At 56.7% G+C, this 19,559-nt stretch overlaps 1 protein-coding gene across 4 annotated transcripts in view; it reads right to left on the minus strand.

Annotated features, from left to right (window-relative positions):
- The window catches only part of PTPRF (protein tyrosine phosphatase receptor type F), an 88,939-nt gene that overhangs the window by 68,468 nt on the left and 912 nt on the right, over nt 1-19,559 (minus strand). For all 4 annotated transcript variants that reach the window (XM_055082500.1, XM_024125287.2, XM_055082503.1 and 1 more), the window contains exons 2-3: nt 12,338-12,414; nt 4,858-4,993 (exon numbers count right to left, since the gene is read on the minus strand). In XM_055082500.1, the coding sequence (XP_054938475.1) occupies nt 4,858-4,948 (91 nt within the window). In that variant the 5' untranslated portion in view covers nt 4,949-4,993; nt 12,338-12,414. The remainder of the gene's footprint in view (nt 1-4,857; nt 4,994-12,337; nt 12,415-19,559) is intronic.

Raw genomic sequence — 19,559 nt, forward strand, 5'->3', positions numbered from 1 at the left:
GAGAGGGAGAGGGAGAGAGAGAGAGAGAGAGAGAGAGAGAGAGGGAGGGAGAGAGAGAGAGAGAGAGAGAGGAAGGGGAAGGCCTGAGTACAGAAGAGGCTGGATGGCGCCCAAGGCCTGGGGCCATCAAGGAGGTGGACCCCACCACCCGCCCCAGAGGCTGGAGAGGGGCCAGAGCCCTGCCCAGCCCACCCACCCACCAGGCTCTGGCAAGATTGGCAGCACGCAGGCCCAGGGCAGCCTAGGGGGCAGCACCTCCCCTCCAACAGACCCGCCCCTCACTTCCCTCAGCCCACTCACCCCCACGGGTGGGCACCTCTCTTCCCACAGCACTGCCAAGCCCTCGCCTCTCTTCACCAGGTGGACTTTTGGGGAGCACCAACCCTGTGCTGACATTTGTCTCCCCGCTCCCTTCCCCACACTCACTCCTGCTAACTTCTCCAGGCTTTCTTGACTCTTTCAAAAAAAAAAAAAGCACCTGCCACAGGCCAAGCACCGTGCAGGACACAGCTCAGACCCCGTGGCCGCGTCACCCACCCAGGTCTGTGGGCACCCCCTTGCCTTCGTGCGTGCCCTGCCCCTCTTGTGCACCCTACTCTCAAGCCTGTGGGAGCCTGCTCTGCGTCCCGCAGCCCGTGGGCCACAGTGACCGGTCAGGTCCCCAGGCAGGCAGGCAAAATCAGATGACTTGACCACTTCGCCCAGTACAGACCCAGAGCTAGTGTTCGGGGAGGATCTGAACAGAACTTCTGAAGACCATGTGTCCGGAGGGGCTTCTTGCCCCACCAGGATGTGGGTCCACCTCCCCTCCCCTAGCACATGGAGGTCATGGGCTGCACAGGTCTTTGGGCAGCAGCCCCCAGGGGCATGCCCTGGACACGCGCAGGTAGCTAAGCCCATGCAAAGTGGGAGGGAGTGGCCTAAGAAAGGAAACAAGTGGTCTGGCCTGGGCGGGGTTGGGGTGGGGGGCCCCCCACACCTCCCAGGGTCCAGCCAAACTGAGCCACCTATTTTGTGCCTTCCCTGCAGAGCACACATACACGCAGCAGCAAGGGGCGGTGAGGCAGGGGAGGGAGGCGGGTTTCCCAGGCCCTGAACAGTCTGATGAGCTGGGGACTCATTAATGCTGGCTCCTGTGACCACTCCTGGCATCCCCGGGAGGGAAGCCCGCTCAGAGAAAACCCTGGCTTCCCAGGGGACACACTGGGAGCCCCAGGTCATGGCCTAGGATGGAGGGAGCACATACTAAGTGCCAGGTGCCTTGAACATGTGACCTCAGTTAACCTTTCCAGGTAGAAGTGATTATCCTCATTGTGCAATAGGAAAACAGGCCCTGAGAGAGAAAGCAACCTGCCAAAAGTTCCATGGAGGGCAGAGTCTAGCTGGGCCACCAGGTCCTGCCTCCCCAAGGATGAGAAGCAGGGCAAAGCAGAAATGCGTGCAGCACCCTGCCATGTTCCAGCTCCCCAGGCTGGGTGGGGGCGGTGATACGACAGATACATCCTCAGCTACTTAGGCCTCTGCCCCTACCTACACTCCTAGCCATCAGGCATCCTGCTCTGGGCTCCTATGATTCCAAGTAACTGGACTGTGCTAAGCTGTCTGGGGACAAAAGGGAGATGGTCCTCATCATGGTCCTCCCATGGGCTCCAGGGAGAAGCCCAGGCCCGTTTCTGCTTCTTCCCCCTAATCTCATCTCATCAGGCAACGGCCCCCATTAGCAAATGCCCACTCAACCTTCAGGGCTCCTGTTTTCTAGGAAGCCCCCCACACCTCCCCGCCATGATGCTTAGGTCACTACCTCTGTGTCAGCACCACCCCCGCACAGTGGACGCCGTAGTAACCCACACTGCGGGCTCCGAAGGCAGGCCCGTGTGGATTCTTCCCACCGAGCATCTGACACGCACACAGCAGATCAGAAGAAACCTCTTCCTGCTCAGGACCACCTCTGGCCCCACGAGGCTCCCTCGTGAGAAGCCATGAGCCCCAGCTGGGGGAGCCGCCGAGCCCCACGTGCCCAGGTCCCCGTCGGAGCTGACTCGGCATTGACGCCAGGGCCTCTGGGCTAACCCTTGGCAGCTGCTTCTCCACCCCCACTTCCCTGCACTCCCCTCAGAGGCCAGGGCCCCCATTCATTTGTCTCGTTAAGAGGCCTATAGAAACACATTTGTCCGCTCTGCGCTCCACTGCTCCAGTCGTCAATTCTCTGGGGCGCCTGCCCTACCTTTTGCAGCAGCTCTGTCCACGTTGACTACTCGCCCCAGCTAGCAGTCTCCCAGGCCCAGCCCAAGCCTGGCCATGATGCGGGGCACAGATCCAAACGTCTGTGCAGTGTTCCTGGGGTCAGGTCATCACAGCCCCCAGCCCATGCCCCTCTCCTGTGGCTCTCTGCCTGGCAGCAGAGCCCAACTCACCTATTTCGGCATCTCCAGCTGGTTCCTACCTTCAAGACCCTGGTCTTTGGTCCTTAAGGGACCAGCACGGAGGTTCTTGGCCTCTGCTCTAAAAATTGTTCTGCCCTGCCCCCTGAGTCCTACTAGGGGTTCAGGCCTGACTCCACCCCTACACTCACTCATCTACCACACTCCAGGCCCTGAACTGGACAATGGTCTGACCCCTCAGGACTCACAGTCCAATGGGACAGACAGACCTGAAGCAGTCACAGGTGCCCAGGGGAGCAGGGGAGCAGCACATGACCCAGGCTCCTAGAGGAGGTGATGGCTCCAGGTGAGTGGGAACTCATCAGGTGAAGGGGATGGGGAAGAGGGTTCCTATCAGAGGAAACAGAAGGAACAGAGGCCTGGGAGCATGGGAGCAGCTGAGAAGTCAGCACGGCAGGGGCGTGGGGTGGGGCAGGTGAAGGATGAGGTTGGCAGAGGCTTAAAGATGCAGGGCCTGGACCCCAAGGCTTGATCCTAAAGGCGACAGGGGAAGAGAGCGAGGGATTTTAAATTGAGGGGCGACATGATCAGGCTTTCATTTTGCAACATGACTCCTACCATGGAACAGAGACTGGACTGTGAGGACAGAGACTGGAGACAGGGAAGCCACTAGGAGGTTGCTGACTGCAAAAGCCCCAGCAAGAGCTGAGCATGGCTTGGGTGAGGGCAGCAGAGAGAGAGGTGGATGCATTCCAAAGATATTCAGAAGGGAGAAACAGCGGCACTTGGTGATGGATTAGATGTGGGTATGAGAGAGGGAGGAGGCTGGGAGGAGGCCCAGGTTTCTGACTTGGGTGGCTGGGTGGGAGGGAAAGCCATTCACCAGGAGAGAGAACACAGAAAGACGGGCAGGTCTGGGAGGATGAGGGTGAGGGTACAGGTTCCAGCATGTTAGGTCTGAGTAGGAGGGAAGACAGTTATGCTCCCAGGATGTATTGTCTCCAAAAGCCCAGCCGGGTGGTCCTCCCTCTGCTCTCAAGCTCCCATTTGAAGGCCCTAAGAGCTTCCAGAGTGAGGGTGGGGGAGCAAGGCCAGGACTTCAGGGTCCAAGGGCTGGCTCTCACAAGCCTTCGCCTCCGTGCCATTGTCAGTCCCACCCAGTGACTTCTACCCCAGCCTGCCCCTGCAGGCTCAAGCTCTCTCCCAGCAGCCCCAACCAGGCTGGAGATCACCCGCACCCCCAACCCCTCCCTGCTCCTGCTAGCCCAGCCCTCTCATCACCTGCACCTCAAGGCTCCCATTACCCCTCACCCTGCGCCCCGGGAGGAATGCCCTCTCCTTCTCCTTGCTCTACTGGCCCCACCCAACCTGGAGGACAAAGGGCGGGGCACTCCAGGCCCACCTCCTCCAGGATCTGGTCCTGGATAATTAATGAGCCATTAGGAGAAAGGGTTTGGGTGGGGCAAGAAGAGAGCTCTGCTCCCAGACACAGGGAGAGGAGGGTGGGGGAACCCTATGGCCTGCTGACCCCTGTGCTGACCTCCAGGTTGGCCCTTTGCCACCTCTGGGCTCCGGACAGGACGGGAACAGCTCTGTTCCCCAGGGACCTTGGCTCCGACCTCGCCCCTCCCCCTCAGTGTGCAGATTGGCTAAATCTGCCCTGTGCCCCGCCTCCCACCGGTAACCAAGCAGTGGTAACCATGGCAACGGGGCGGGCTGCGGCCAGTCTTGTAGTGCCAGGCAGGGGGAAGGGCGGCAGGAAAGGGACCAAAGTTCGGAGTTGGATCTGGGCAGGGGACAATCCCATCTCCCCCCATACACAGAGAGGGGCGCTGGAGCCCAGCTTCCTGTGGCCAAGTGCAATCTTCCCCCATTCTCAGGGCTGAGGGGCTGGGGGAGGGGGATGCCCCTCTGCCTTGAAGTGGGGAGTGGAAGGAAGTGCTCAGTGTCTACACACAGGTCTGGCCCAGGGGAAGGGCTCTGGTGGCTCACCTTCCCATCTTTCCCTGGAGCTGTGGACACCTCTGGCATCCCACTCACTTGTCCATACATGTTCCTGTGTGCAGGCCCCATTCACACACCAACACCGACACGGCCCACACTGTGCCTTCTGCACAGGTCCACAGTGGTGGACACAGTACACGCCTGAGCACATCACTGATGACCACACGAATCCTGGACATGTCTCACCTCCATCCCATAAACAGGGTCACACTCAGACATGCCCCACCCTGGAGCACCTTAAGAGACATGCAGGTATTCCACAGGATCATCCAAGGAAGAACAGGGCTGTAGTATTACTTGGAGGGGGGGTCTCCAAGTGAGGGGGGGGGTCTCTCTAGGACAGAAGGTCTGGAGGTGTATCTAGCCATCTTGTCTCTCCTAGTGGCTGGCCTCGTCCCCCCTTCCAGAGTCCTGCTAGGAGGAATGCACCTTTCCATCTGGGAGATCCCATGCCTTGAGAGGTCAGACTTACTGTCGCCATGGGCACCCGCCACCAAACCAAGCATCACGAGTGCGGGCACGAGGGGCACCATCGTCCTCCCTGAGGCTGGCTCAGGGGCCATCCAGGGCTCCAGCACCACAGCCAGCCACAGTCCAGGACAATCAACCTGTGACAGAGAGAAGGGCAGAGCCAATTAGCTGGTACCCACCAATGTCTTATTGCCCACATGCCACCTCCTGGCCCCCACTCACCACCAAGACCACCACTCATCATCGTTGACCACCCAGAGCCTAGTTCAACAGATACCCCCTCCTTGGACTGTGCAATGACCATCCAGACCTTCCGACCCCTGTGAAAACCCAGGCTCCTCATCGATCCCCTAGTGACTCCAAGGATAACCCACCAGTCACACTGTAGGGAGAGAGTACAAGGGGCCCCCAGGTCATTCTCTAAACCTGAGTAGGGGGCAGGGACTACTGAGACCAGAGGATGTATAGGGATGTTCCGTTCCAGACCTAGAATTTCCAGCTTGCCTCCATAAGGGGACTGGGACAGGGAAACGGGGTCTGAGAGACACAGAGACACACAGGTGGAGACAGAGACCAAACAAAGCAAGACCGAGACGGAGCAGTTAGCAGACCCACAGAGGCCAGGGACTCCAGAGTCCCTGGGGTCTCCTGCTGCCCCTCCTCTCCCCAGCAGAGCCCGCATGCTGGGCATAAGCCTCACAGCACAGCCTTGGTCATGGCAGACAAGATCCAGGTATCAGAGGCTTGGAGCCAAAGCCACAACCCGTCCGGGCTCACCAGGACGTGCTCTGGACAAGTTGCACCCGCCCCGCCTGGTTACCCTCATCCTACCCAATTCCCATGGCACCTTCCCACTCCACAGGAAACCACAGGGAGGCCCTAGTGGCCAGGACTGGGGGTGCTGGACCCTAAGAGTCGACCTCACACCTCCTCGGCCCTTGCCCCAGTGGCCCAGAGCATATCAAGGGGTGGGGTGCACTTGCTCACAACTGCCATCCGGGCTGAGCCAGGAACCTGGGCATGGGGAAGACCATTCGGGATTGCCTGAATGCCCCCAAGCCTTTGCTTACAGGGCTCCTCAGCCAGGTGTGCCCCCGCTGCCCCCTCCGCCCAGCACCAATGTGGAGCCCTCAGCATGGCCACACCAGACGGTACACATACACTGCTATCACTCTCCAGCCCCGGTGGCGAGCTCCCAAGGGTCTCTCTCCCATGGCTCCCTTTCAGGGGGCTTCTGGGGGATCTGTGCCAGTGCCCACCAGCTCTGCTCACACCTTGCTCTGGGCCAGGGGCTGGTGCACAAAGCCCCTCATTAATGCTCTGGAGACACAACAGGGCGCAGAAGGGGAGTGAGTGACAGTGAACACACCTGGGGGCCCCACAGTGGTACCTACGGATTCTGGTGGGAGGGTGGGGATCAGACCCAGGTGCCAGCTGACCCACAACGGTAAGAATATTTGCAAGGAGGTGACAGGGCTGGTGAACAGGAAGAGGCAGGGCTCAAAGAAGGCTCTGCTCCTCCCTGGAAACTAGACCCTAGTCTCAACTGGGACAGTCGAAGGTCATAAGATCAGAGGGCAGGAGGTGAGCAAAGGTGCTGGGACAAAGCAGGTACAACTGTGAAGTGAGGTAGGGGCTGAACACAAAGGGGAAAGGGTGGGAGATGTCCCTTGTCCCAAGATCTCACCGAAAGTCTGAGACAGGCTGGGCAGCAAAAGCAAGCACACTGAAGCAGCATGGTGGGCATCCAGCCCCAGTTACACCATGCCTGGGCTTCCGCTCAGTGTGGCGAGACCAGGAGAGAGGAAGTCCCCGGCACCATGCCCCATACGGCCAACTTGGGATGGAGGACATGCATCACTAGGGCCCTGTCTGTCTGGGCTTGGTCATCATGGCACTGTCGTGCAGCAGTGCGACCAACGATAGAATTCAACTTCCCAGCAGACATCAGGTGGTGAACTGCCTGGCCAGGGTGTCATGGGGGTATGGCCCCTTGATACAACCATCCTGCAGCTCCTGGTACACATATCAGTGGTGTGTTACACCAAAGGACAGAGGCAGAGGGGACTAGTACAGACATCATAGGGTGCAACAATACAATATTCACAGAGGTTTCACTCCCAGGTACAAGCAGTCAGGGTGTGAACCCTCCTCCCAGTACAGACATCGTGGGGGCATAACCCTCAGGAACACACACCATGGGGGACATAGCTCCCTGGTATGGATGTAAAGGGGATGAAGCTACAGAGAAGAGACATTATGGAGGTACAACTGCACAGCACAATCATCATGGGGTGTAACTCCCCTGTACAATGATCACTGAGGCATAATCCCCTGTAGCTGCCTTGGTACAGTAATCATGGCAGTGCAACTCCCATCATGGAAGTGTAGCAGTCCTGTCCAGACACCATGTGAGTGTAGACGGACATCATGGGGATGCAGCTGCCCGATGGACGTTATAGGGGTATGTTATCATAGAGGAATAACCCTGTTATACACATCATGGGGTGTCAGTCCCCAGTACAGCCATCAAGGGGGTGTTAATTCCAGAGCAGACATCATGTGGTACACTCTTGGATGAGATTCTGCCCATGGGTGTCAGAGAAACTGGGCTTGCCTCTGGTAACCCCACCCCCACTGTGACAAAGACAAGGGGCCGTGACTTGGGGACCCCAAGGTCCTCCTGTGTATCTGGGTCTTGAGTGCCTAGGATACTGTTCAGATGCAGAAAGTAGGAGGGACAGAGGTGAAGAAGTTGAAAACAATGACATTCCCTCCCAGAGAGCTCTTCCCACTGGTCCGCGGACACAGGACACCCAGAGAGACGGGGAGACGCGGGGACACACAGACATGGACACGTTCTCAGGGAACTACTCTGGCAACCACAGAGCTGTCCGGGCCAGGGCCTCTCCCTCACCAGCTCCTGGTGTGAGCAAGCTGCCTCCTCCCCAGACTCTGGGCACACAGCCTGCCCCAGTGTCAGGCGGCGCAGGCCACTCCCAGCTCCAGGGCCCCGCATAGGAGGAGTCCTGGCTCCTGGGTCTGGCCTCCGTCTAGACGCTGGCCCTGCCCCCACCCCAGAGTGCTCAGGGTCACCTGTGGGGAGGGGAGCAGGGAGGTGGACCAACGCTAGCCTTGCTGGGGTAGCTGAGAACCTTCTGAATTCAGTGCAACAGCGTTAAGAGCAGAGCGTCCACTTCCGCCCACGGCTGGGTGAGTCCGGGCTCTCAACAGCCGAGATGAAAACACGGCCTGAGCGCTTGCACAGTCAGCTCGCCTCTGAATTGCACTGCGGACCATTGGTTCTACCAACTGATACACTAGGGCAGGAAAACAATTCCATCCTGAACGATATTGTACAATATCATGAAATGCCATTTTTCTACACTCAGAATGGTTTTAATATACCCTTTTTCTTTGCTACATCAGTGTAAAGCTGCCAACTGCCCTTTCTTGGGAAGAACTGTCCTTTATTCTGAAATTACGTCCTTGGTGTTAAAATGTCCTTTCTTATAGGAAGTGACGGTGATAGCAGATACCAGTTGTTTTTTTTATAATGTCCTTACTTGGCAAGATAAAAAATTTTGCCAACCCCATGTCTGGCCCCCAAGTACTTTTGGAAACTGTACTGGTTTGTGAAATTGAAGAGCCTGGGAATCACTGCTCTGAGGGAAAAGGAACGAGCAGGCCCCACACCAAGCCACAGGATGCGAATACAAACGTCACAGAAAGGCCTGTTACACAGAGGCTACGTCACCGCCATGCGGCCCAACCAACCACCCATGCCAGTCTCACTGGGGGGCCCCCCAGGAGAGATCATGTGACGCCAGACATGCGGGGGTGGTTCCCTGGCTGGAGAACATCTGGGATCATTCCGAGGCCTCCTCATGAATATGCAAACACAAATTGATTTGTTTCTCTTGGGCACGTGTTATTATTCACAAATATTAATTAGTCTCCAAATACCACCTGTTCCTACAGCCTCCTCCTCCCTGCTTCCTCCCCAGGCCAGGACCCTGGCTCTCAGGAGGCTGGGGCCCCAAAATGGGCATCAGCAGAAGGAGGGGTATCCAGGGCCCCAAGGAGCGGCCGGCGAAGGTGAGAGGCCAGCGCTTGGGGCAGAGGAGCCTGAGAGCAGGCAGAGCCCAGAGCTGTTCATCTTCTAACCGGTGTGCAGCTAACCGAGCCCTTTTGTCACATCCCGGACACTTCACCACGTGGCACTGCAGCAGTGGCCAAAGAAGCAGAAACAGGCCTTGTTACACTTGGGAAGGGAAACCCAACATGTTTCCAACTCTCACCAAACCAACCACCAGATTACGACGGGTGTGACCCCAGCTCTGGGAAAGGAGGCTGCCTTTGCTCCTCCAGCCAGTTGGCCAGAGTCTGTGAGCACAGCCAGGATCTGCCCACCCTCCCTCCCTCTCGAAGCTGGGACCTTATTTACCCTCAGCTTTTCGGTCTCCCCTGCAAGAGGACGAGGAGCTTAGGAAGAGCATCCCAGAGTCTTGGGGGTGGGGCACAAGCTCCAGCAGAGGCTTAGCTCTGGGGGCAGAAGACCAAGGGAGCCAGCAGAGGCACCCTCCTACAGCTATAACCCCTAAGCCACCAGTCGTCCAGCCTCCTTCTTCTGGAGAGTGGAGCCTCCCTTGGGTTAATGTTCACCAACGTGGCTGCGTCTAGGCCTCTGCACCCACTGTTCTCTCTGTTGTAAAGAATGCCTTGTCCTGGGGCTTCCCTGGTGGCGCAGTGGTTAAGAATCCGCCTGACAGTGCAGGGGACACGGGTTCGTGCCCCGGTCCGGGAAGATTCCGCGTGCTGCGGAGCGGCTAGGACCGTGAGCCACAACTACTGAGCCTGTGTGTCTGGAGCCTGTGCTCCGCAACGGGGGAGGCCGCGACAGTGAGAGTCCCGCGCACCGCGATGAAGAGTGGCCCCCACTCGCCGCAACTGGAGAAAGCCCACGCACAGAAACAAAGACCCAACACAGCCAAAAACAAATAAATAAATAAATAAATTTATAAACAACAACAACAAAAAGAATGCCTTGTCCTGGCCTCAGCTACCTACTCACCCACCAGAACTCAGCTCTCGTGGCCTATCACTGTGAATCTTCCCTGCGTGGCCCTCCCCAGTTTCCCAGATTTGTACAACACAGTGAAGGCAGCAAGAAGTGGTGTAGACCAGTGCTTCTCAATCCAGGGTGATTTTGCCCTGCTATGGGACATTAGGCGATGTCTGGAGACATTTTTGATTGTCCAACAGGGATGGGGGAGTAGGTGCTACTGGCACAGTAGGAAGAAACGAGAGATGCTGCTAGACATCCTACAATAATGGGCCACAACAAAGGGTTATCTGGTCCAAAGTGTCAACAATACGGACGTAGAGAAACCCTGATGCAGACAGCAAGATCCTTTGCCCATGTCACCTAAGGCCTGCTGCCCTGGTCCCTGCCCCAGAACTCAGTCCCTATGGGTAACCTGGGCCCCAATACCCCAGGTAGGCTTGACATATATTAGCTGTACCTAGGCCTCGGGATCTCACAGCACCTTCCCCTCCCCCTCCAAGTCAGTCTTGCCTCCAGAGCTGGGCCGTACAGCACATCCCACCCCTACCCCTTCAACAGGCCATCAGCAAGTGGCCTCCCCAGAGGACAGAGGGCTCCAATTTCAGGCACCTTTTATGGTGCGACTGGGCTCCCAGGAAGGTCAGACTCATCATCTGAGGAAAGCCAGGTGAAAGGTATCTCCACACCCACCCTCCCCATCTGAACTTTCCAACCTGTGACACAGCCTTCCTGCCGCACCTTCTACATAGCCCCATAGCTCACCTCACCACGCACGGGGCCTGGCCCCCAGCAGATACCCAATACATGCTCACTTCCCTTCCACGCCCAGACCAGATCCATCTCTTCCACAGCCCTCTTCGCCAGCCATCATGCAGAACTGTCCAGTGGGCCCTACTGGGCCCTGAGCCAGAAGGCAGGGTGATGAACAAGACAGTCATGGGCTCTGCCTTCAAGGAGCTTACAGAGGATGGCCCAACCAGAATGCATCCTCCCCAATCCCACTCCTTCTCCAGGTCCCCATCTCCGTGACAAGCACCACCATGATCAGCCACCCAAGCCAGCCAGGCCTCCTCAAATTCTCCCTTTTCCTCATCCCACGTATGTCACTGGTCAATACGTTTGAATCTGCCCTGGCTCCACCCCAACCACTGCCGTGTTAGGAAGACGTCATCGGCGCCCATGTCTTCGGTGGGCTTCCTGCCTCTGGTCACTCCTTTCCAGCCCATCCTGCAAACAAACCAAGGCCCCCTTTCAGCTTACAAAAATGCATATCTGATCAAGGCCCTCAGCTCTGTTTGCTGCTTTATCCCCCAGTAGACATGCAGACAATGTTTCATGAATGAACAAACGAATGGGCAACGGGTAGACGAATGTGTGGATGTTGCTTCTCTGCTTAAGAACCCTCAGTGTCTTCATACCACCCTCAGGAGAGTCTACAGTCTTTAGCCTGACAACCAAGGCCCAGCACACTCTGACTCCAACCTAACTCCCCACCCTCATTCCCTGTAACTCCAACCTACCCGCTCTGTGCTTCTAGCAGAAAGAAAGAAGTGGACCTCAAAGAGACAAAGAAGGATGGGCCCAGGTCTTGTGAGTACCCTGCTCTTTCTACCGCAACCTACAGTTGAACGGAACAGTCTTTTCTACAGAAACATGGTGAATGGGAAGCATAGAGATCCTGGTGTAAGTCCTAGAATGTTACCCGGAAGCCTATTTCACACCTACAGAGGCTGACAAGCTGTATATCATTCCCCACCCACCTCCGTCACCCACTCCGGCCAGAAACCTGGGAGCCGTCCTCGACACCTCCCCTCCCTCATGCCCCACATTCAACCCTTCACTATGTCCTGTCTACTTGGCTTCCCTAAATAACACTCAAATCCCTTCTCTCCACCTCCATCACCGCCTTCCTGTTCCAGGCCTCCATCACCTCTCTGCCACACACACACACTGGATCATGTCACACCCCTAGTGACAACCCTTCCACGGCTCTCCACCAGCCTGAGTCAAAATCCAAGCTTCGGGCTTCCCTGGTGGTGCAGTGGTTAAGAATCCGCCTGCCACTGCACGGGACATGGGTTCGAGCCCTGGTCCGGGAAGATCCCACATGCCACGGAACAACTAAGCCTGCGTGCTGCACAACTAAAGCCTGCGTGCTGCACAACTACTGAAGCTTGCACGCCTAGAGCGCGTGCTCCTCAACAAGAGAAGTCACTGCAATGAGAAGCCCGCACACCGCAACAAAGACGCAGCAACCAGAGAAAAGCCTGTGCACAGCAACGAAGACCCAACGCAGCCAAAAATAAATAAATAAAATAAAATAAATATATTAAAAAAAATTTTTTTTTTAAATCCAAGCTTCTTGTCCTGGCCCTCGGCACCCCTGCCCGGCCACAACTTGGGGGACACTCACCAGGTCTCTGACTGCTCACACCAGTCACTCTTGGACAACCAGCACTGAGGGCAGGGCACTGGGGCCTCCGCTCCTTCCTGGAAAGAGGGAAAAGGATAAGGAAACATTAAGAATTTCATTACAGCAGAGCAGGTATTGACACAGAAAGACATTCAAAATTTGCTGTTTACGCAGGGGGAAGAAAAAGCAGGTTATGGAACTGTTCCTGCAGGACGAGCCCCATTTAGAAAAATGCCGATCTCTTCACTTCATTTACTCACTTCTTCCATACTCCTGAGCACCTACTACGTGCCAGGCTTTCTGCCAGGCCCCCTGCATATAGCCGTGAGCAACACAGACCAAGTCCCTGACCTCAGCAGAAAAACTTGTGTCCAAACTCCTCAGCACCACCCTCCAGCATAGCAGTGGGTGCCGCCCACCTCTGTAGCCCAACCTGGCCACGCTCCCTCCCACCAGCCAGCCAGCCCGCCCGAAAACTTCCTCTTCTGGTCCTCAAATGTGCCATCTTCTTGCAGTCTCTCAGCCTTGCCCAGGCCCTATGCCACTGCCTGGACCGCACTCCCCACCTCTCCTAGCCAGTGACCCCTTGGATCTCAGAGCCAACAGCATTTTCTCAGGAAGGCCTTCCAGGATATCAGGGACTACACGCCTGGACCTTGCCTTGGAGTGGTGACCACGATATGATTTATTTATTTACACAATTGCCGACGGGCCACTGAGTCACAACCATAAGCTCAGTGCGTGCCGGCTCACCTCCGTGTCCCCAGCACCCAGCAGAGAGCCAGCACATAGTAGGTGCTCCATCAAGATATGCTGACTGAGCAGATGAATGCGCGAATGAGTTCACAGAAAGCAGCCCAGCCTGGGAGGACCGCGCCAGCACCCGTGCAGCCTTCGAAGAAGCTTCAGAAGCAATATTTATTTTTGACTCTGCTGCTCTATAATTTTTAAAATGAAGGTGTGCCCCTGGACGCCTCCTCCGCTGGCACACACAGGGTGACAGAGTCCGGCGCCTTCCTTCCAGGGCCATTACTGAGCTCCCACCAGCGTGGGCCCCGTCGTGAGTGGGGGCAGGGGTCGGACACGCTCACACCCTCTCACCTGGCACCTGGGAATCAGCCTCGCCTGAGACCGACCGCCTCTGCAACACAGGGGAGGTCCTCGTGCCTGAGCATGGCCAGGACAGGCCTGGCCAACCCACGGCCACCGGCGCTGACCCTGCAGCCCACACCCTCTCCGGCCTCCATCACCCCTCCCCCCACAGCTCACAGCCCGGGCCTCAGGATGGCCGCAGGCTTCCGTCTCCCAGCCCACCGGCTTCTCCGCAAAGTTCCCTGTGGCCTCCCCGCTCCCAGCACACAGGCTGCCGGGCAGGTCTGGCCAGACAAACCAGCTTCCGTGTCCCAAACTCAAAGGCCCATTTGTCCGGCGACGCCTGCCGGGGCCTCACAGGGCCAGATGTGAGGCTGTCAGCTCCACCGTTGCTCAGGGACCCTGGGGCAGAGGGGCAGAGTCTGAGGGAGAGAAGGGGGAGGGTCCCCCAAGCCAGCTGCCCTACTGCCACGCCTGAGGCCACACCAGGAGCACTGGGCTTGGCACCTGGACCTAAGCTGAGCAGGAGCCACACCTGGATAGAGGGATGTGCCCCAGATGGCCTGGAGGTGGGTCAGAGAACAGACAAAACAGGCACAGAACCTTGCACCTGGAAAGACCCTATAGCACAAATAGGATTCTAGAAGAGCCAGAACGGCACCTGGAACCACCGGTGTCCCAAAATAACCTAGGAGGGCGATCAGAATCACCTGTCAGAGTCACAGTAGCAGCTCCCAGAAGCACCCCAGACACAACAACAATCAGGGCTGCCGGGTGTGCCCAGGAGACCAACTAGAAAGCTACTCAGAAACGGCCTGACCGGTACCGGACCCAAGTTAGCAATCACTGCTTGGCACCCACAAAGGCCTCATAAGGGGTGAGGTTGGCAGCCATGAACAAGATCAGGTAAGCAGGCCTTGTCACCAAGCCGGGGCTGGCCCCTGGCAGGGCTCTCCATCATTTGCCAAGCCTGGAACCTGGCCTGACAGCGGGACAAGGAGCAAGCTGAAATCCAGAGGAGCACGGACGCCCCTCTAGAGCAGCCCCGAGGCAGCCCTAGTAGCTGCACCAGAACAGTCCCCAGAAACAGCTAAAACACTGCCGAGGAGCCCAAACCATTGTTCTCAGACCTGGAGGTTGGGGACACAGAGTCTGGGTGCATCTGGACCTCAGAGGCAGACACGTCACTAGAGGGCCCAGGGTGGGCAGGGGAGTCAGGGAACCCTACACACCGAAGCTGCTCCTTCTCAGAATCCCCTTCCACCCACTCCCAATGTGGGGTCTCTTCCCCAGGGCTTCATCCTCTAGTCTTCTCACACCAGCCCGCCTGAAGGTCAAATACACCTGAGCAACACACACAAACCCAGCGATGACATGAGGGCTGAGGGCTGGGCACTTAGGTTAGGTTAGCCAGCTAACCTAAGCTCAGAATTGCAGCTACTTTAGGTGAGCAGGTGCCCAAACCTTAACAATGTCTAGTTTTTTTTGTTTTTTTTTTTTTTAGTACTGTGACTTTATTTTACTAATTTTTTTTTTTAATTTTACTAAATTTTGAGTCTTTTCCTTTCTGGGGCAGCATCACCTCTTTCACAAAGAATGTGTGAAAGGACAAGTCTGCAGTATTTTTTTTTTTTTTTTTTTGGCAGTACGCGGGCCTCTCACTGTTGCGGCCTCTCCCGCTGCGGAGCACAGGCTCCGAACACGCAGGCTCAGCGGCCACGGCTCACGGGCCCAGCCGCTCCGCGGCACGTGGGATCCTCCCGGACCGGGGCGCGAACCCGGTTCCCCTGCATCGGCAAGCGGACGCGCAACCACCGCGCCACCAGGGAAGCCCCAACAATGTCTAGTTTTTAAAGCCGCTCCCACTGAGATTCTGATGGGGATGGGTCTGCACCTCACCCATTGCAGCTACTTTAGGTGAGCAGGTGCCCAAACCTTAACAATGTCTAGTTTTTAAAGCCGCTCCCACTGAGATTCTGATGGGGATGGGTCTGCACCTCGCCCTTTGAGGATTATTACAATAACAACTGCTAACACTGAGATGGCAGTGCTTATTAGATGCCAGGCCCTATTCTAAGAACTTTCTGCATATTAACTTCAATCCTCATAACAACCCTGTGAGACATGGAATTTTGTTATACCCATTTGACAAGTGGGAAAACTGATTCAGAGATGTTAAGCCACTTGCTCAAGGTCACGCTGCTATTAAGCGGAGTTGAACCCAGCAGTTTGAAACTAGAGTCTGCGCTTCTCACCACTGAGGTTGTCTTCTCTTGAACACAGCTCTACACCCTCTCATATAACTCTCCACCCTTCCTCTGGAGCAGACCTCTCTCTCCAACTCCAGATCCTCACACACAGCCACCTCCTAAAAGTCCCCCACCCGACCCTCAAATGCTCCAAGCGTCTCAAAAACAACATGTCCAACCCTGAGCTCATTATCTGTGCCCCAAATCTACCTCTCATCCCCAAGTCCCCGGCTCAGTGAAGCCCTCACCCACTCACTCCCAGGAACCTGGACCCCTTCCTCTTCCTCACCCCCACATCCAATAAATCATCCTGCCCTAATAAATGTGCCTTCTAAATGGCTCCATGCTACCAAGCCACAATTCTCTCTCACCTGACTTACTTGTATCCTTTTCCTCACCGGGTATCCTGTCTCCATTTACTTCCTGTAGCCACAGAATCCTCTTCCAGAAGCATGAATCTGATCATAGCACATTACACACACACACACACACACACACACACCCTCAAGCTTTAATTCTTTGATATCTCCCTTTTGTGTTCTCACAGTAAAGTTACAGTAACTTAACAGGGCAATAGAGATCCTCTGTGATTTGCTGTATCTCTGAACATGCCACTAGTGATAAGATCTCTGAGTGTTTAGTCATACTGTTTTTTTTTCTGCCTAGAGTGCCCTTTCTTCAATTGGAAAACTCCTATTCATCCCTCAAAACGCAATTCAGATAGCCCATTTTCTTGGTCTTCTTTGAGACTCATCTCTCCTTGACCTCTGAACTCTCCTCTGCCTCGTGGTGAACTCCCCCAATCCTGTAACCTCAGCTCAGAACTGCGGCTGCTTTAGGTGAGCTGTTGCTGAGCTCAACCTCAGCAGCTCCTAACGGGTGGGCTGCCTCTTCTACACAGTTGTTAGTTCCACAGGAAGCATGGCAGCCTGGCTGAAAGTGCCTAGTCCAAAGTCTGGCACACACTCGGCAATCAAGAAGAGGTTACTGAATTGCTCTGCATTCCCATGATGCAATCTGTTCCCCCCGGGACCATAAGCTCCTCAAGGGCAGGGCCCTGGCTGCAAACTTGGCCCAAGAACAGGGCAGTGTCAGTCACATGGGAAGCGACCGCCACTGCTGCTGATACACTGCCACACAGTCCCCTTAGATTCTCATGACAGCCTTGGGAACTGGCCAGGGCTGGATTACGTCTTCCATTTTACAGGGGGTGAAACTGAGATTCAGGGAGGAAGGGATCTCCTCAAGGTCTCAAACTGGAAAATGAAGGGGCTGTAGCATGTGTCACAGCCTCTGTAGGAAGAGGTCTGGGTCCCATCTCCCTCTGACTAAGGGCCCTCAGTACTGGACTCCTACAGTTATGACTGATGGGAGAAAGAGTGGAGGGAGCGCAGACAGCCAAGGCCAGCATTTTGCTGCACGTCAATAACAATTCCCAAGAAAAGTAGCGAGTCTACTCTTACTGCAACCACCCCACCCCCGCCACCCCAACCGGTTCACCAGCACCCAAATCCAGCCTCCTCTCCTAGAAGCCCTGGACACCACACCCACCCTCACTACGTGCAAAAGGCTGACTAGAGGGGAGGCCAGGAGCTGCAGGCAGAAGGAGGGAGGAAGGAATTGTATGAAAACAATTTCCTTGTTAAAGGAAATAAAAGACGGACGAGGAAGAGCAAATGGAAAAGAAAACAGAACTACAGAGACATTTCAAATGTCTCTGAGCGAGCAAAAATGTGCAAGAAAGTGTGTGCACAAGATTCCCTGGTGGTGCAGTGGTTAAGAATCCGCCTGCCAATGCAGGGGACACGAGTTTGAGCCCTGGACCGGGACGATCCCACATGCCGCGGAGCAACTAAGCCTGTGCGCCACAACTACTGAGCCCGTGCGCCACAGCTACTGAAGCCTGCGTGCCTAGAACCTGTGCTCCACAATGAGAAGCCACCACAAGGAGAAGCCCACGCACCGCAACGAAGAGTAGCCCCCACTCGCCACAACTAGAGAAAGCCCGCACGCAGCAACGAAGACCCAACGCAGCCAAAAATAAATAAATAAATAAATAAATAAATAAATAAATAAACGTATTAAAAAAAAAAGAAAAGCATGCATGAGACTGCAAGTGTGCACACACCCTCCCTGGACTGTGCATAGGGGTGCAGTGACAGCACAGCAAGCAAACAGACGGGTACATGGGTGTGCAAGCACAGCAGATTTCTGAGCTCTGGCTGCCATGCAGGCCCAAGTGTGCAAGTGTGAGGGCACTCAGGAGACAAGTGGATGTGGAGTGGAGGTGAGGGGTGGGAGGGTGAGCTGAGTGTGGAAATGAGAGGGGTGTGAGTGTGTGGCCTGGGCCTGGGGCTGCGGATGTGGAGGGCTGCGCCTGGGGAGGTACACCTGCTCCTTCTTGAAGCCCTGGGCTCATTCATATAATCAGTGAAAAACGGGGATTTTCTTGCTTCCTGAAGCAGGCGTTGATAAGGAGCCAAGCATAGAATTTCCCGAGATTTTCTGACAGAACCCTGCTCTGGATCGCAATGGATCCCTCATGCTTCTCAAAGGATCCCTCAGCAGATCTCCTTCCTTCTCAGGGGATCCCTCACCATTGAGGATCCCCCTGGAAGCATCAGCCATTGATCCTTCTCCAGGCCTCACACCCCAACGCACTTCTCAGGACTCTCTGGCCAGATCCCGCACCAGGTCACTCTGGATCCCTGCCCCCATCTGCTCAGGAGCCGAAGTGGAGCCTTCATCACCAACACGCAGCAGTCCAGCCTCCCAGGCCTGCCCCCAGGGGAATCCAGAGGACCACCTGCCCCCGACCCTCCTGCCAGCAGCCTCCCTTCCTTTTCACAGCTCAGACAGGAACCGGGCTCCCACCCACCAACCTGCTCCAACTCGGGGCCCTGCACTGGGGGTGGGGGGGTGTTGAAAACGGGAGAAAAACTAGCCCCTCCCCCACCCTGGGGTGGAAGAACCAGAGGGGCAGCATTCCAGAGAAACGGTGAGGAGGCCAGCCAGCAGAGGGGCGGCAGAGACTCCAGTCAGTGGGAGACAGAGACACCAAGAGACCAGCGAGAGACACGACAGAAACCCGGGAAGGGAGACCCCGTGATGGGGGAGGGAGCACAGAGAGACCTGGGAAGAGAGAAAAGACACCCGGGGAGAGCACAGAGAGACCCGGGGAAAGAACACAGAGACCCGGCAAAGAGCACAGAGAGCCGGGAGAAAGAACAGAGAGACCCAGGGAGAGAGAACAGGGAGACCCCGAGAGAGTCGCAGCCAGCTGAGAGACTCCGGGATTACTGGGGCGGGAGAGGGGGTGGGGTGGGGATAAGACTGGGAGGCCGTGACACAGGGAGACAGAGATACAGAGACGTGGAAGGGCACAGACAGACACCGACACACGGAGGGAAACAGAGAAAGAAGCTGAGACAGGATCGTGGGCCAGCGATGAGGACCGGGGCACACAACCAGCACGGGACAGGACGCGGGGCGGCGACTGAGTGAACTTTCCGGAACGGGTCCGAGTGGACGCGTCCTCATGGGACAGGTCGCTCCAGGGCCTTCGGGTCGTGGCACCCGGGTGGGGGCGGGGACAGCCCGGCCCGGCCCCTCCCTCCCCAGCCCGCGCCGGCGACCCCGCGGGGTGGGGGGTTCCAAACTCGCGCCCCGCGCACCCCGGGACCGCACGTGCGCCCGAGCCGCGAGCGAGACGGGGGCGCGGCGGCTGCGGATCCCCCGCCGGCTGGGAGGGGGCGCCTGTGAGGCGGGGGCGCGGCCTGGACCCGCCCGGAGCTGGGGTGGCTGAGGGAGGTTGAGGGCCGCCCCCGGAGCGCGTCCGCGCCGGTAGTAGGGGGAGACAAGGCGGGACACAGGAGGGGGAG

This window comes from Physeter macrocephalus, chromosome 3 (assembly GCF_002837175.3).
Source record: "Physeter macrocephalus isolate SW-GA chromosome 3, ASM283717v5, whole genome shotgun sequence".
Lineage (NCBI taxonomy): Eukaryota > Metazoa > Chordata > Mammalia > Artiodactyla > Physeteridae > Physeter > Physeter macrocephalus.